The sequence below is a fragment of the Phaethon aethereus genome, assembly GCF_964289735.1.
Source record: "Phaethon aethereus genome assembly, chromosome: 1".
NCBI classification, from domain to species: Eukaryota; Metazoa; Chordata; class Aves; order Phaethontiformes; family Phaethontidae; genus Phaethon; species Phaethon aethereus.
Window position 1 is genome coordinate 58,380,647 of NC_138575.1, and position 19,017 is coordinate 58,399,663.

At 39.6% G+C, this 19,017-nt stretch overlaps 1 protein-coding gene across 1 annotated transcript; it reads left to right on the forward strand.

The window, feature by feature from the left end:
- Nucleotides 1–5,764: 5,764 nt before the first annotated feature.
- Nucleotides 5,765–17,033, forward strand: DMC1 (DNA meiotic recombinase 1; the record flags this gene model as incomplete). The annotated part of the gene is made up of 13 exons (XM_081999227.1): nt 5,765–5,821; nt 6,437–6,481; nt 9,410–9,556; nt 9,853–9,935; nt 10,512–10,564; nt 11,440–11,481; nt 12,697–12,769; nt 13,404–13,495; nt 14,333–14,406; nt 14,499–14,613; nt 15,460–15,520; nt 16,053–16,169; nt 16,840–17,033. 13 exons carry the CDS (start codon nt 5,765–5,767, stop codon nt 16,907–16,909), a joined length of 1,029 nt encoding a protein of 342 aa, XP_081855353.1. The 3' UTR covers nt 16,910–17,033.
- Nucleotides 17,034–19,017: the final 1,984 nt, after the last annotated feature.

Here is a 19,017-nt window from a genome sequence, read left to right on the forward strand (position 1 = left end):
GGCAAGGTTGTTCCCTTGATGTGAAACGTAGAGTCTACCCCAACAAAAGCAGACAGAGTTTCAGGCATATTCACAAGATGGACACAGCATTCAAAGAAGTGTACCAGAGACACTGCAGATAAATTAAAGATTTGGACCAGAAATAGCATAAAGACAAGCAAGAATTCCTTAAGTACAAAAAATTTGTGTGGATTCATCCTACCATGTTCTGATAACCTGAGTTCAATTCTGCTATTTTCTTTTGCTAGCTATATAACCCATTAGCTAACAGTGGTTTTCAGAAGAGCTTTCAGGCGTGAAGAGAGAAGAGCGAGCTGTGATGTGTGCAGTTAGTATAAATTCCACAGGGCACATTAAAGCAGCATGGCCTTTCCCTGAGACTGACTGAGGTGGCATCTGTTTGCTTGGCACTTCCTTGCACAAAGATTTTAGTCAGATTTTGTTTTGGAAGCAGTGATTGTTAATTCTGATATGACTAAGGGAGTAGATGAAGTGAGACATCAGTGCAAGGCTATCACGATTTGTGGATTTGGGTAATTTTGGGGATATAATAGCAAATGTAATTTACAAAGTGGTGCTGGATTTTTACTCTGTATATTCCTTTGCTGTAGGAGACATAAGAAGGTTTTTTACCTTGTTAATACTCGGATTGCCTTTGAAATATTGGGTGTTCTTTTTCTCTCTCCCTCTTCCCTCCCTGCCCCTGCCATGTATCTTCAACTTTACAGGGGGAAAAAAACCCAAACAATTGCTGCTACAGAAGGGAGAGCTGAAAAATACAAAGAAATTGTTGCATGTTTGCCCAGAAGCATTCTGCAAGTCCGGAAGATTTCAGGTGTGTCACAGTTTTAGTCTGGGGCCAACTGTAAGTGAAATGCATTCCTATAGAAATGAGAAAGCACAGTTCTTCCAAAACAATTCAGACATACATATACACTCATATACCAGGCTGAATCTTCATGGGTTATAGAATCATAGAATCACAGAACAGTTTGGGTTGGAAGTGACCTGTAAAAGACAACTAGCCCAACCACCCTGCAATGAGCAGGGACATCTTCAACTAGATCAGGTTGCTCAGAGCCCCGTCCAACCTGACCTGGAATATTTCCAGGGATGGGGCATCTACCACCTCTCTGGGCAACCTGTGCCAGTGTTTCACCACCCTCACTGGGAAAAATTTCTTCTTTGTATCTAGTCTAAATCTGCTCTCTTTTAATTTAAAACCATTACCCTTTGTCCTATCGCTACAGGCCCTGCTAAAAAGACTGTCCCCATCTTTCTTATAGACCCCCCTCCAGTACCGGCAGGCTGCAATAAGGTCTCCCTGGAGCCTTCTCTTCTCCAGGCTGAACAAACCCCAAGTCTCTCAGCCTGTCCTCATAGGAGAGGTGTTCCATCCCTCTGATCCATTTTTGTGGCCCTCCTCTGGACCCATTATATTCTGGAAGGCCAAATATCAGATTATTCTGTCCTGGTTAAGAACAGGCAAACTGCCAACTTGAAAGTTCAGAGAAGGCATTAGCCTGTGTATTTGACTGTAGTCCATTTGATCCTCATAAATCTGAATCAAAACCAGCCAACTGAAAAAATGCCACATGATTTCCCTACTGCAACCATGGATTAAAATGGTTTCTGAGGATGAAAAAAAAATCAGCTGGATACTTAGTATTTTTATGGCAATGGTTTGAGTTGGGTCTTGTCTTGTGTGAGCTGATATAAGATCTCAAGTGAGAGGGAAATGCAGATCACAGTGGTGTACCTCACTGCCAGCTGCAGCTCAGCAGCAAAACCTGTCAGAGGGAAGGAGCAGACTGGGATGCCTCGACTCACTCGGCTGGTGTGTAATGTGATGGGGTATGCGGGGTTATTGCACTACACCAGTTGGAAGCTGAACAAGCAGTTAATGATCACAGAACATTTTGAGGATGTAATTTATTGCCCAAAGTAGCACGTTGGGGTGGGAGACGATCTTCAGATTCTGTGCATTCAGTGACCCCTCTAAGAACTATTCTATGAACTAGAGGGATAATGGAGAGAAGGTTGTTTCTCGGCATTAGCTGCTGCAGAGCCATTCACCAGCACCAGAAGGATCACTCTCTGTGTGTGCGTTCTGTTCTGGAATCAAAGCATACTTTGTGAAGGAATTTGTCTTTAAAGGTCTGTCTGCCTAAGTGCTCTTCTGGAACAACTCTGGTGGAATAATGCAGTTTTCAAAAGCAGTGCCAGTGAGTTCCTCTGTATAGACAAAGCCTTGGGCACCCAGAATTAGACTTTAGGTACTTACATAAATCACTCAATGTCTCTAATGTGGACCCTGTGAGCACTCCCGCGGTCGGCTGATGATGGTTAGGGGCTGTGGGTTTGGTTGGTTGGTTTCCCAGCATGGCTAGCACTGATGACACCTGTGGGTGCTCTCAGCCTCCCACAGGCGGAGGGTGGTGAAGTTTTCACAAGCACCTGGAAACATGCTGAGATGCTGCTCCTATCCCTTCTGCCATTTGAAACCCCCACCCACCAAGGCAGTGACCCCAAGGGGCAGACAGCAACAGGAGTACTGTTCGCAGTACACAGTTCACCTGCTGTCCTGTACCCACTGTGCTACCAGCTAGGATGGGTGATTTCTTTCCAAATACTGTTTCCAGGAAGACTGCAGACTTGTAGAAGTGTTCATATCCTAAAAAGCACCTTTTCCACCCTTTTATAATGGCAGATTAAGTCATGTGTATTTTCTTGTCCTGTGACTTAAGACAAGTCTTTTCTCTTCCTGCTTTTGGAAACGGATGCCCTCTGACAGGTTTTGCCCATCCAATCAAAAAATGCCATGTGCTTTGTTTAGGAAGATGTGCAGATGGCACCCTGAAAAAAGAAGGCTGAGCTGTGGTGAACCGACCATCCTCTAAACCTTCGCCACTCCATGTTTTGAATTTAAAGTCTTTGCCAGCTGTAAAATAAGGGTAATACAATATTCCTGAGAGATGGCAAATATAGTAGTTGATAAATTTTAGAAGATAAAGTAATTGAAGGCAATAATTCAACTGTATTTCAGCGCGGCGGGGTGTGAGGAAAGAGGCAGTCCCCGTTCCTGTCAGGAGCCTGGGCGCCGCCCTCATGGCGGCCTGGCGGCAAGCGCGAGCGGGCAGGCCGCTAACGGCCGCCTCGTTTCGGCGGGAGGGCAGCCCCGCCCCCCCCCGCTGCGGCGGGAAAAGCACTGGGTCTGTTCCCGCAGCAGGAGGAGGGCGGCGGGCGCTCAGACCCTCGCACGCTGGAGTACCGTAACCGCTTGCAGCCCTGCACTCCCGGAGGTGCCCGGGCATGAGCTATGTTTTAATTATTGTTATAATTTTGAATGGGGAATTCTGGCGCTTGACGGGGGAGGGAAATTCTGCGGTGCCTCACCCTTTGGCAACAAAAATTTACATCCCCAGAAAAGGCAGCTGGCAAGGAAAAGCCAAATAAACCCGTGTGTTGATACATGATTAATCATTTATTTTCCTCTGAGTCAATAGATGGGAAATTCTACCATGGCATCCCTCAGGGCAGCTCAGATCACCTCCTGCCCCGAACGTGGGGCCCAAACACTGCTCCAGTCATGTCAGCTGCCATGTTTTTGTCCATTCAAAACCCACGCGTTAAAGCCAGCACTAAGTGCTGGGGCCAGGTCCCTGTCACACTGACAGCCTGCACCTGTTGAAAGGAGTGTAGCACACAGGCCTTGCTCGCCTACCCTAATGAATAGCTCCCAGGCCAGTAACAGCAGGGTTGGGGCACCTGAGGTGGCACAAAAGTGTTTGTGTTTCCTTGTAGAGATCCTTGTTTCTTCGTGGATTTGCTGTGTTGTCTCAGACTTTCACGCTTTTATCTGGTTCATTGCAGATAGCGGCGGCTGAAATCCTTCAGGTCTTCAGTGCGCCAACGCACCAGCAACAGGAAAACCCTCCATGAAACAGGAAGATTTTGTTCATCCCTAAAGCTTTTAGTAGGGTGTGGTATAATTTCTCTGTTTTCCCTCATAACCTGCAGGAAGGGACAGGTCTGGGTCTGCCTCATTTTTCTGCTGTGAGATGCCAATTGCCTAAGGATGGGGAGTAGGAAAGTGGTCCCGCGACCTGTTCAGCTGTGCTTGGAGTGCAGGATTATGTGCATTGCAGGAGGATATTTTTAATGGAGAAGAGGATTGTAATACTGTTGTAATGACTTTCGCATTACTTGTTTTTCTTTCTTCAGTATTTGAAGCTAAGGGGTTTTTAAAATCTCTTAAAGCGTTTTTTTAATTAATGTTTTACTCTAATTACTTTTCTGATTGATATTAGGCACGATTTGAAGGCGTGGTTTCTCGTTCCATAATTGTCAGGGTTCTGAAATAGAAGTGAAATATGTCCTGACACTATTAGAAACAACTGATTTTATAGGATTTTTTTTCCATTAAATACTAACAGAAGTGGCTCCATCGTATTTTCACTCCAAAACCAAATGCAATTATTCTAAAATTATAATATATTCTTTTTCACTTCTCCCAGCCTCTGTATACATAAGATTCTTGCAAGCAAATTAGGCAGATCCTAAGTATCCATTCAGAAGCTGAAAAAAAGGTATTTGCAGATATTTAGTCTAAATTATCTCATCCTCTGTTAGACATAGCCCATCTTGTAGTTTCATAATAAACCCGTCTTACCTTTCATGGATTTTATTAAGAACAATGAGTAAGCAAACATATATACACATCTGGATGAGGTATTTTATAGAACTTTGTTCAGCCATAGCTAGAACAGTGAAGGCAAGCTCACAATAAAGACAGAAGCAACCTATCCATTTACAAAATCACAAAAATGATACAGCAGGTTATAAGATAATTTTTCCAAGGAACTACTTTGTATTAATTTTTCTTGCATACATAAAATTTAAGGAGGTCATATATTGCTTTTTATTTAACCATGTTATCAGTAAGACCCTATTCTGGCTTTAGGCCATGCTCACAGGAAGTCACATAAAGAGGGCAGTGAAGCTGTAGTGGAGTACAGACATAGCAAGTTAACCATGGAAAAGCATGAAATAAGCTCTCTGTATATGTTTTTGCATAATAAAAGCCTCAGATTTTTATTATTCTCCTTTTATTCTCTTCATGAAAGCATACTTCTTAGAGGTGTTTCTTGCACGTCTTCAGCATTATTAGGTATTCTGAACTCCAGAAAGAACTTGAAAACAAATACAGCTTTATAGTCTACTCTCAAGATATATGACTAAGGAGTTGTAGCCTTCTCAACAGCACTGTTTTGTAGGCTTTCCGTCACATAAAGATGGGGAAGCTGAGATGTTGCATAACGTTTCTACTACCCATTCTGTCTGCAACTCTGCTGACTTTTGTTATAAAAATACAGACTGCCTTTAACTTTCTTACCAGAATAAATTCCACTAATGATAAATCATTTAAAATGTTCCCACCTCCAAACTCAAACTCTGACCCAAGATTCTCCCAAGGGAGTGACATCTCTTTTCCTAATACTTCTTAAACCCTTTCTAGCCAAACTGGTTCATCTGAGAGTAATGCAGTAGATTTTCTCCTTTTGGTCTGGTAGGTAAGGTAACAAAGAGCTGGAAGCAGAATTCAAGTTTAAATCCATATGTGATGGCACACTGAGAAGGTTCTGTAGTTCAAGGACTTCTTAAAAGTCCTTTTACAGTAATTTATTCATTTATTACCACCCCAATACTATCTTTGTCTGCATTTCCCTGTAGTGATCAACACTTTATTGCCTGCTGTTTCACGATGAAGGCCATGGAGGATCAAGTAGTCCAAGAAGAACCGGGATACCAGGATGATGAGGTAAATTTATGGTTCGTTGAAAACTATGTGCAGCAAATGTTCTTTCAAGGTAATGAAATCCAAGGAGAGACAAGAGGTCCCCAAAGACCATCAGGGAGTTCAATGCATTTAAAATATTCTTCCAGTCTAATACCAAGAAAATTTCATTCTATTAGTCCCTGTACAGTCTTGCTCTTCAAGTGCTCTTCATTAACCTTTCAAAAGCTATGCACAGTTTTTAATGGTATTATCATATTTCTTTATATTTTGTACTTCTTTATTAAATGCAAGGGGACTATCAGTTAATTTTATGCTTCCAAGGAATGGTCATCATCCTGAAAAGGCTGAGGAATTGTGGCGGAAAAAAATCAAGATGATGATGATGATAACACAAGTTTTTTTAGCACAGCAAAGGATTGCTTGCCTGTGAAGATACACTTTATAAAGAAGGTGATAGGAAATGTGTAGGCCTTTTGGGCTCCCTACGCCTTTGCTTATTTGGTTAGTCCAAGAAGTTATGTATTATTAGGGAATATCATTTAAATGTTTACAAATTTGAAGTAGACACATGGTGAGATGGATGTAATTACAAGAAAAAGCAAAATCTACTTTAATTTCTTTTTGCTATTTTTTTAGGAATCCTTTTTTCAGGATATTGACCTGCTACAGAAGCATGGAATTGTAAGTATTAGCAATGACTTTACCACACAGAATTGCCCACATAAAGGTATTGTAAGGTCATTTCTCCAAAATGTATACACATTGATACAAATAACTGAAGTTCTTCCTTGCAACAAATTCTAAATCAGTCATGTGAAGACAAATTTTGCCTATGGTGATAAGACAGGTTTTCAGAAAAATCTCGTTCCTATCAGATTCCTAAATGAAGTGGCAAGATATTCAAAGCATTTAGCACCCAGCACTCTTGAAAAAACAACTACTTGCTAATTTATTTGAAAACTGTGTGATAGATTACTTCCTGTTCCTGCCAATCTTTGTAATTACTCCTGCATTTTTGGTGCCTGTGAAATTACACTGTGACAACTGTTGCTATACTATTTTCAGCATGCTGGTGAAGGAGGTAGAGTGGGAGTGAGGAAAATATTAGTAGCTAGAGAAATAAGTGGTTAGTTTTCTTCATCAAATATGAATTCCTATAATCATTATCATCATTATTATTATCACATAAACATCACCTATTTATTTGAATTACTATTTTTATATGTTTATCCAGGAGTCTGGTTCGTGGATCAGAGCCCTATTACATGCAGTGTTATATAAGCAGAATAAAAAGTTGGGTTTGCCCAAAGTAATGTAAGATTTAACTCTAATATAAATGACGTACAAAGGATACAGATGAGAAGGACACACACACAATGAGACAGCATTAGTCAGCACTATAGTTACTGGGCTCAGCATGTCAGCAGCATAATTGTTGTCAGCTTTTTTTATTTGCAACTCATTGACAGTTTTGAAGAGCTCTGAAGAAGGATCATAGGTTGAGAGCTCTAACTATGGGGCAACATAGGAAAAATAAACCAATTCTAGTGTTAAACATTTAACAAGTTGACCAAAGATGCTGACCTCATGAGCTGGAAGGGAGCTGTACTAGCCTGTCAATATTAAATGAGGCATGGCATGCAGAGAATGATACTAACGTATGAAAGTTCTTGAAGATAAAAAATAATGTCTTGGGCTGTTGTTCTGGTTTAATAAGGGTTTCCTGCTCCTCTTCTTTTTTTTTTTATTTTCTTCCAGGTGGTTATTCCCACATCCCACGGGAAGTTTTTGTTCTCCCCTGTGCCAGTTAAAATCTTTGTCTGAACATATGATGACACATATCTGTTCAATTAATTTGCTTAAAAAATAGTTTTTGTGGGTTTAGAATTTTTTTTTCTTAGGAGTAGAGAGGGAAATATTTACTAGATCTGACAGTGTGGCCACAAAGAGTCGGATTAGCACAACCTAGGCTGTGGTTTGATGTTCCAAAGTGTTTTGTAGGAATTAAGGTGCTGTGACCCCGCAGCCTTTGCTGAGTGTTCCTGCCCCTGAAGCATGCTATCCCTTCTTCTGGCACATCTGTTTTTGTAGTCACCCTGTGAACCATATTTGTGAATCACTCAGTCCAAAAATTATCACAACAAAAAATGCAGTTTAGGTTTTTTATTTGTAAACCCTCAGTCTGCTCCCTTTTCCACCTTAGAGGCACACAACTGGGACAGGGCTGCATCATAAGGTAGAGGATCAGGAAAAGCAGCTGGTGTAAGGGGGCAGGTGTGTCAGTATGCTAAGCCACCGGAGCACCGCTGAACACTTCACAGTATTGAACTATAGTCTGAGGAGGCGTATATCCTAGGACTTTAGCTGGAACATAAGCTGTTGGTGAAAGATGTATCTGTGCAGGAGAGAACAAGAACTTCTAGAATCAGGTCTACCACACAGAACAGCCTTAAGTTTGATGTGACCAGAAAGACAAAGCCACTGAAGAAATGCAGAAGCAGGGTAATGCCTTTAAAGTTTTTGTCTAGAAAAATGATCTTTGCAGGAATAGTATGTTGTCTTAATAGAAAACCACAATAAAACAGCTCAGTCCTTTTTATCTTGCTGGTTATTATACTCTTTTGGGTGGAAGAGTCATTTTTATTCACGACCGATTTTACCTCATCCATCTCTATTAATGTAATAATCAAAAAACACGTCACTGGATGAGAAATAAACTTCCCAATGAACACGACTCATTTCTAACGTAGCCCCACTCCATTCTTACATCCTACACACCCACACGCTCTAGATAAATAGATGATACATCCAGTTCATAGTTTTTTTTCAAAGAAAAACCTTGGCTTGAAATGGTAAATTGAAGTATTATCCCAAACCTTTCACATAATGTGTTTTCTTGTGAGTAATCTGTTGCTTGCCTTTAAGTTTCCAGTGATACCAGAATCATAAAATGAGGTGAGAGGAGGCAAAATGTGTTAGTAGGGCACTAACTCTAGTCATGCTGTACCCCATTTATAAAAAACTCTAGTAAGTTCATTCCAGCCCAAAGTGTTGGTCAGATCTGGAGGACACATTTGTTTTAAGCTGGACATACTGTGAACATGCAGAAACAGCGCAGCAGCTAGTCAGCTTCCAACGATCCTTGCGAGTCAGCTCCCAATTACCCACAATCCGATTATCTGGTTTACAGATTATCTGGTTTACAGATTATCTGTGCTGAGGGACCAAGGACAGACTTAGTGTTAAAGGGTTTACTAGGCTAGGCTCCACACTATCTGAAATAATCCATACTGTTTCCTTACTACCAGCCTGGATCTAGAAAGACTGGCACTGAACAGCGGCGAGTAAATGCAACTGGACCCAAGACGCCTTTCTCTCAAAAGCACCAGGATGTCTCTGCACCCTGATCCCTCACACCAGTGTTACTCAAAATTTTCTGTTGCTGCTACATAATGAAGCAACTACAAAATACATAATGAAGAGTTTACTGCAAATCTGTTCCTTTCTTGGTGAAAATACACATGCATATGAATGTATAACAAAAAGATTTACTTCGCCTTCTACTTGTTAACTGTCACAAGTACTCATAGAAGGCAACTTTCTTCACAGAATGTAGCAGATATTAAAAAACTGAAGTCAGTTGGGATCTGCACGATCAAAGGAATCCAGATGACCACAAGACGGGCTCTGTGCAATGTAAAAGGGCTTTCAGAGGCCAAAGTGGACAAGATTAAAGAAGCTGCAAACAAGCTTATTGTAAGTCATTTTTCTGATAGTTTAAGCTTATGCTGGCCTCTCCAAAATGCTGTGCAATGTTTCTCTCAGATTTTTTCACCACATCATCAAGATAATTTTGAAAATTGTTCTCCTCGTTACTCTAAAGATACAATACTTCATACTCTACAACAACTGGACAAATGCTGTGGTGCTTTTCATACCCAGGCTGTGTAAATGAGGCTAGGGTGGAGAGAAGGTATTTGTGTGGGATATTGCACTTCATCTTCAGGTGAAAGCTAAAATAAATCTCTCACGTTCTGTTTGGTCTTCCTTAGGAACCAGGCTTCCTGACTGCCTTTGAGTACAGTGAAAAACGGAAGATGGTATTTCATATTACTACTGGCAGCCAGGAATTTGAGTAAGCTTATCTATACTTAAATCCTTCCTTAGTGCAAATTGTTCCAATAATTGTCTTTAATGAGACACAAAAATATAAAGGAACAAATATTCAGCTAGGATGCATAGGTTACCTTGCATTTGGAGCTAGTGCTGGCTCAGAGACGCCTGCATCAGTAAGCAACAAAACCAGGTCCTTTTGTGAGGGCAAACCAAGCTTTGGACAGTCACTGTAAATGAATGGGGTGTGCATCCAGAAATCATTTTTAAAAGCTAGTCAAAACAACCTGCAGGTCTCAGGTCAAAATTTTAAGTCTTCAAGACCTCCATTTTTATGGAATGTTATCTTTTCAAAGGTATTTTCTCATCTTTTTTTCCAGTAATAATTTCTATAGATCTCTTGCACACAGAGAGGGAGGTTGAGGCAGAGTTAATTCTTTATGAATCAGTGATCATTTAGTGCCCTGCACTTAATGCATTAAGTGAGGGGCTTTAAGGCAGAAGTAACTTTTCTTAAAGTAGCAAAAATTTCTCTGTTTTACTTTCCTCTTGTGATTTTGTGGGTTTAACTATATCTTAATCTTCTCCCTTTCCACAGTAAACTTCTGGGTGGTGGGATTGAAAGCATGGCAATCACTGAGGCCTTTGGAGGTGAGAAAACCATATTAAATGAGTATTACTGAACAAAGAATTGCAACTTAATTTAGATTTTAAATCAAGCTGGATTACTTCTATCAAAGTATCACATTGTAGGCATAAAGACGAGTACCTGCATGAGTACAAGAAGAAAGAGTCCACTTCTCTAAGTGTTTTCCCATTTTTTGTCTTCTTTTCCTTGCAGACTGTTTGAGCTGAGTAATCATTAGAATTGGGGCATGCTGATTCAGTACAGCATAGCATTATTAATACTAACATGTCATAGGGGAAAGATTTCCCTGACTCAACATGTGTTCCTTTCCAATAACAAAACTGCCACATTTATGCACACTTAGGATACACTGCAGTTCATATAAGATTTTGAAATCACAATTGTTGTTATAGTAAATTTGATCAGTTAGTGTTATCACTTCAACAACAATAAGAGTTCGTAAAACACAGTACTCTTCTCTTTAGAAAAGATAAACTGGACACTGACATGATTTGATATATCGCAATTAATAAACTCATAAGCTTCTCCTTGATCATTTTACTGAAAATGAAACTGGGCCAGGTCAGTGGAATCAAACATTTCTTTCCCTCCGCCCCCTCAATTAACATGTTTCCACATGTGCCATGTGGTATTTAACTTCTACACACTAAAGAATAAATGACCTCAGCTGTTCAAGCATGATCAAATTAAAGCATTTCAAATGTAACAAATTTCTACTGCACAGAATATGATTTATAAATAGGTGCTAAATGATTTTAAATGGTAGAGATAGAGGTGAATTTTGTAAGTAAGAGTGTTTCTATCTGCAGTAACTCCTGAATCTGGCAAACTCAGAAAAAGAAACCCTGACATTTTTTTCTTTTTCTTTATTTAACAGAGTTCCGGACAGGCAAAACACAGCTATCTCACACCCTTTGTGGTAGGTGTACTACCTTAAATCAGAGAGCTGTTTCTTCTCAGTGAATCCATTCCTTACAACTATATCAGAATTAAACACATAGAGACAAGTCAGAATCTTTTATTTCTAGAAATACAGTGAAACAGACCTTGGTGACTCTAACCTTCCTTGCTCGTCTTTGAGCAGAGAACTCATATAAATGATTACATTTGATACTGCTCACATCATTGTAAGTTTTGCCATACAGAGAGAGAAGGTAATAGACTGTTTTAGAGAAACCAGTGGAAAACACTGTCTGGACAAGCGGAGTACAAATATGGTTTACAGGTGGAGAGGAGCATTGCTCAGAAAAGGGCAAAGGCAAGATTCTTTCTCAGCAACTCTTTTTAATTTCAAGAGGTTTTGCTGAATATGACATTCTGAAAGGGCACTGAAAGAATACTACTGACTGACAGTAACTGGATAAACAAAGACTTTGGCAGTCACCGTATTCGGGCAGTGCCAAATATAGCAGGACTCAGACTTCCCAGCGATATCTCTGAATGTGAAAATACTAGTAAATAATAACTAATGTAACTATTAGTGCTGCTGGAATATAGCAACCAGACACTGAATAGGCAAACGTTCCCTTAAATGAACCCTATATTATAAAGGGAATTATGGCACCTTCTGGAAAAATCAGGCCTCTTCCATTTAATAGTCTAATGGTCATCAGAGTCATACCCTTTTGCATGAATGATTACAACTGAATGAATTGAGTATTTTAGCTTATTCACTCCAAAGAGACTAAACCTACAATCAGTAACTAGTCACATATCAGGGAAAATTCATATCCAAAGAATTTTTGATCACATGAGTTACAGCTGGAAAAAACCCTACTAAATCAATGCCATTAATTTGGGCAGAGGATTAAGAGGATGCTTTGTGCATAAGAACTTCATAATATCTTTACCTATTTTTAACAGAAAATATACAGATTTAGTGATGGTACTGAGTAAAACACAATTCTGACACCATTAGTTGAATCTCATCTGATCCCCAATCAAGAAAAGTGGCTCAAGTTTCTTCTCAAGCTGGCAGCAATACTTGAGATACTTGTGATTCCCACATTGATTAAAACTGGTGGTTCTCTGTCATATGGTTAAGCAGTCATATTTTATTAAAAAAATAATAATAGAGGGAGTAAGAAAATATTTTTCCTGCTTTTTCATTTTGGTCTTCTATGATTCACTGTAGTGACGGCTCAGCTTCCAGGACCAAATGGCTACACAGGTGGAAAGATTATCTTCATTGATACTGAAAACACTTTGTATCTTTTGGACCATTGAAAGCTAGAGGTATGATGAACTGGAAAGACAGTTCATTTTGTTATAAGCAAGTAGGAGGCTCCAGATAGCTTCGTATATGTAAAACATTATGACTGACACAGAAAGCCTGGAGAGCACAGTGTGTAGTGGCCCACAAAGCAGTGACTTTCTTCTCTGTCATTTGATGTAATCCAACCTGGAAAACTTAGTTAGGATACAGATTTTATTTCAGCTGGTTTTTGAGATCTAATATGCCTTCTTCATAATGATACAGGTGATAGAAGCTTTTCTATTTACTTCAAGAGAAATTCATCTAAATACTAAACACTATTTTTAACGCTTCATATCTGTGGTAGACTGTGTATAAACAGTTTTTTCTCACAGCTAAATTCCTAGAGCACCAATATCCATATGTCAACCCCCCACCTCAAACCCTAAACGCAAAACTGTTATCATCATGAGCCCTAAACTATCTTTATGGTATGTGGGACAGTGTGAAGAGAAAAAGCCAGCCTTCTCTAGGATCAAAATAAATATTCTTCTTTGTTTTTCCATAGTTCTATTTTGGAATGGAGTTTTGTTATTTTCAGAGCATGGTTTGTACAAAGAGAAACCCTTAACTTTGACAAATGTCAGCCGACCAGACCGTCTTCGTGACATTGCTGATCGTTTCAACGTTGACCACGATGCAGTACTTGACAATGTGCTGTACGCACGTGCATATACGAGTAAGACCATTATTGCAACTGGCATGATATCTATGTTTTTTCTCTAAGGCTCCTATTTTAATAGTTCTCAGTTTGTTAACTGTGCTTGCCCACTGAAGATCATAAAGAATGTTTTGTTGCTAAAAAAGAAGCTATAAGCTTGCTTCCATTTTCTGTTTCTGGTGAGCAGACTTGCTCAGTGGAAGTATTCCAGCTCAGCTGCACTACATAAACAATAAAGTTTTGCAGTTTGCCATGACATGAAGTGAACTCCGCTATGTATATGATGGGTGTCAGCATAGCATCTTAGTAAGAGAAGCTCCAATTAATGTAACAATGATTGCCTGAATGTAAGCTACTTCTGTAAATGCTGTTGAGAAATTCTCTTATGGTCTTGTGAATGGAACTTTATACGGGCAGCTCCAAGACACTCTGTCACAAGACACTGCATTAAAACTTCAAGGAAGTTTTAAACGGGGCTTTTACTTTGGGAGTACATTATGAACACGCATAATATGATCAATACTATTTCTGTGTGTCATTTAATTCAACATTAAACTCAGATGCTTATATTGCTTTTCAGTTCTTAACAAAATGTTGTCTTCATGCATAGTTTTGTTGTGAAGCTTTTCACAAAGAAGTTTTGTTAGCTGGGCAAGTGGAAACTGGAACCTGTGGAAGCACGGGCACTGCTGGCTACTGTTGAGGTAGCTTGTTATTGGGCACTGGATTTAAAACTGCTGGCAGTGAAAATATAAACAGTGCAGTCATTTAAAGTGGAATTTTAAAATTCAGGCTTTTGTTGCTTCAGAGCTCTTTCTGGTCCTAATTTCATCTGGCAACTGTACTTCCCACCAGGTGAACATCAGATGGAATTGCTTGACTATGTAGCAGCCAAGTTCCATGAGGAAGCTGGTATCTTCAAGCTATTGGTACAAGACTTTTTTTTTTTTTTGGTATGCTTATGGCTTTCAGAATGTTCTTCTTTCACTGTATTTACTTACCTAGCATAATTACAATGCAGATCATTGACTCCATAATGGCACTTTTCCGTGTGGATTTCAGTGGTCGTGGAGAGTTGGCTGAACGACAACAGAAACTTGCTCAGATGCTGTCAAGGCTCCAAAAAATATCAGAAGGTAGGGGAAACATTGTGAAGTCTGGAAAACATGGACTGGAGTTACTGAAACAGTAGCTGCTGGTAGGACAACCACTTAGTAGTCTGAGTGTATTATCAATCAGGCATTGGCCCAGAAATCTTTCCTCGCTTTACACCTCTATCAGTTACCAAAAAGATCAAACTGATGTATTATTTCAGGATGACAGATTAAGGAGTCTTTAGAACTATTCAACATTTCAAATTTTCATAGAAATACTGTTAAGAGAAGTCCTAAACGAGAGACTAGGTTGTAGAACTGGACAAATATCTAGTAAGAGAAATTGTGTTGCCCAAATTTTGACAGTCTAAATACCTGAGAAACATGAAAAACAGAAAAAAGGCAGAGAGATATAAAAAAGCCAGGCCCATTGCCACATTCCCAGTATTTTGTGATGCTCTGAGGGATGATGACAGGATGAATGGGGTTCCTCCTCTTTGGGATGTCTCAGAAATGTTGATGAGGAATGAATAAATGTTTTTTTATGCAGTAAATAAAATAAAAAAACAACAACAGAGTAGAGACAAAAGGAGGGAGAGGGAGCTGAGGGCAGGGAGCCAACAGAGATGGGAACTGAGAAAGACTTGTTCAGTGGAATTCTGAAAAGTGCTTATTTTTTGGCATAAGTATTACCGCTGAAGTCACACAGCAGCAAATTTAGGCTGCCTCCTGATTATCTCCAGCCTTCAGACATAAAGAATATTTGTTTTTCTTTCATTTGAAATTTGAAGTGCTTCAGCAGCATCCTTGCTTTTACCATGGATGGGAGAATATTTTGGAATTCTAATTGGATATAGTCCACCTTCTTTGCATTGTTTTCTATTGCAGAATATAATGTGGCTGTGTTTGTGACCAACCAGATGACTGCTGATCCAGGAGCAACTATGACGTAAAATAACTTTTTCTCTTTTTAAAAATTTCTTATCTCTTTTGTATTGCATAAGTAACAGAGATGAGAACTAAGATTGTATGGAGCAACAGGCACTGAAATGAAGGTTCAGATTGGTCACTGGTCCCTCTGGCATGATGAATCATTCATGGATGACACCTATAGGTTTCTCTCAGTTTTTGTACTGGGGTTTTTTATGTTTATCTTCTGCCTGGCATGATGGCTTCTTTAACTGTGGCTTGAACAAAGAGAACAAGCCATAAAAGGTGTTGAAAAAGCACCCCATTTTCTTTTGGAGCAGCTTATATGTGAAGTTCAAGGTGTATATTTCTTGAGCCTCTTGAATTTAATGAGAGGAAAATTATGCCAGCATTGAGCATTTGAACATCCTATCTTGAGGCAAGTGTGTTAAAGTCCTTTTTTGATATATTTACCTATTTATTATTCATTGCTGAGTTCAATGTGCCTCATCTGACAGTATTAACCTATGGAATTTGCACAGTGAATCATCACAGTTTTCTTGACAATTTAGCTTTCAGGCGGACCCAAAAAAGCCCATTGGGGGCCACATCCTTGCTCACGCTTCAACTACCAGGATTAGTTTGAGGAAAGGGAGAGGGGAACTGCGTATTGCAAAGATATACGACAGGTAAATCACCTTTCATTCACAGGAAGGGAGCTGCAACTGTCAGGTCACAAAAGTTGAGTATTGAAACTTAACAGCTTGACAGCCAATTCGTAGTTTCAAACTAACCACATTTCTGGATAGTAAATTGAGAGAAAATCTGAAAGGACTAACTAACTAACAGACTTAAAGTTGTCTTGCATATTGCATACATTAAATTACGTAATCTTTCATCACATCCCACTAGATGCTCATCTCTTAAAGACCATCAAATAGTTCGGTAAGACTGGTAGTCCCTTGGCAGGAAAATTCCAGAGATGTTAAATTACTAAGTTTTGCTGACACAGTATCAGTTTACCTGGTAAGCTGTGGCAGACGCAGGTCATTAAAAATCATACTAGTGGAACTGCATGGAGAGACCAGTGTTTCTGGTCAGGAACTAAGAAATTGAAATGAGAGTTTGCACAGACAGAATCTTTCCTTCTCCATTCTCCTCCCTTGTGTTTGTCACCTTCCAAGAGGTGGATTTCACATTTTCTGATCTTGATAATACCGATCATGTTCTACAGTTCGCACATAAAGATGCTGAAGTATTCCAGATTGCTTACATTTACAACATTTTGGGGACTGTTTCACAACTGCATTTAACATGGGGAAACTCACAAGTTTCTTGTTTCTCCCCCGCCCCCCCCAGCCCTGAGATGCCTGAAAACGAAGCCACATTTGCAATAACTGCTGGAGGGATTGGGGATGCCAAAGAATAGGCAGAAAACCAATGTACATGTACAGCTGAAAACCACCTGGACAGTTAGGATGAAGACTTGTGCAAAGTCACCAACTGCCTGGCTGCATTCCTATCTTTTGGGAACCATTTGAGATATTTTGGGAGAACATTGGGATGAACTTGGTACAGTTCAGTTTTATTGAATAGAACTTGATTCATTTAGGGTCTTCATTTTTCAGTTGAACTTTCAGCAGACACAGATTTAAGAAATAAGCTTGTGAATTGTTCAAAGACTCCTTTTCCCATATTTTGTGAAAATCAAAGCTGTCCTTTTACATGAGATTAATATACTTCTTTTTAGTTTCTTTCAAGGAGTGCCTATGTAGTAGAATTTAATAGAGTGAAATAGAACAGAATTGGAATAAACTCAGTTATAAAATTGACATAAATAGATGGAAAAGGCAGTGGAAGGAGGAAGAGCCCACAAACTTGATGGACTCTCATGTACTGTAGAGGAACAAGTTACTTTAAAAATGCGGTTTTAGGCATTTTTATGTTGACTAGATAATTTCTGGGTTTTTTTTATTTAGCATTTTCTACTTTTGGAGATAATGTTTTAAAACTGTTCTTATTAAAGTTAAAAATAAAGATTATGAATTGGAACAGCACTCTGCTTATGTTTGGGTGCTGTGAATCAGACCCTAGTCTCAGTAATCTCACTGATCTTTCATGAGAGAAACAAACTGGATGCGACCCAACATTTCAAAATCTTTTGTCTAGTTCTCTAAAGAAATAAAACTTTATATAATTGCCTCATCTACTTTATATATTGCCTCATAATAGCCTCACCTACTAAAGTAAGAATAGTAAAGTTTATTATTATTCTTGTTGTTGTTATGATTATTTTTATTATTATAAAGCAGAAGAAAACAAAAACAGTGGCTAAACAGGGGAGAGAGGCTGGCACCAGTACTGACACCGAGGGAAAGGCCCTTATGACTTCACTTGCCAAGAGAGCGTTCTGCCTGGCCAGCCAGTGCCGGTATGGCTCCAAACTAGCCAGAGATGTTTGTCACGGGGAGGGGCCGGGCAAAAGAAGAAGCCGGGAGTAAAGAGAGAAATGGGGGATCAAGGGACAAAATACCAATTTACTTTGCATTACCTCCATGGAATTTCTTGTTTTAAAATAAACTCAACAATTTGTATTTTAGATGCCTTAAGCGAAAGCCTTACTTCATCCTCTTGTATAAAAATGCTAATTAGAATGGGTCAAACTTTGGTGTCTGGTTACAGAGCTTATCCTCACTGACGTGAGACTTTTTTCCATTTAGATTAATGAATGCATGTAAGATAACATGAAGTAAAAAGGCAGCAATGACCAGAAATTCATCCAAGAAAAGCCTGACACTGTAGCCAGAGTTTACCTCATGACAGAGCTAGAGAGTTTGCCTTTCTTGAGTGGTTTCTTCACATATCTTTGTATTTTTCCTACAGTAAAGCACTATTTTTCACAGTGGAGAGAAGTCTAGAGAGACAAAGGCAGGTGAGAAAGGCAGGAATGGATCAGCCGTTGTCGTTTAATGTAACGGCTCATTCTTTGCATGTGCCAGTCTTTCCCACACCAAGCATTCATCTCTAATAGCCAAGTACCTGAGTGTCAGCAAGAGCTTACAGTGTCACTTGACTCCCTCCCACCCACTTAGAAAGGCCTCTGTTTCTTCCAATATTTTATTTTAAGCACCAAGATTGCTTTTTGCTTTCTCACATACGCCCTACATACAGCAAGTAAAACTAAAACGGTAAATAATTTTGCTCCTTCCAGGCTGTTATTTGTTTCCAAGCGTCTGAAAGTAAAGAGGACTTGCTTTCCCTTCTGCCAATGTAACTGTTTTTTGATAATCTGATGGCCCAGAAAGCACTGCCGATAACGCAACTGCGGGTTGGGCCAAGGCTTGATTTGGCTGGTGTATGCAGATCACCCACCAGACACTGCTGCTGGTGCCAGGACGGACCGTCTGGCTACTTGTCGGTAGGTGCTGGAAGTACACGCACAGCTCTAAAGAACTTACGGTGTATGCCACGTAATTGCCTCATGGCTTATTTTAGGTCTTTGCTAGGAGTCTCGGGGTCGATTTGGGGAGTCAAAGG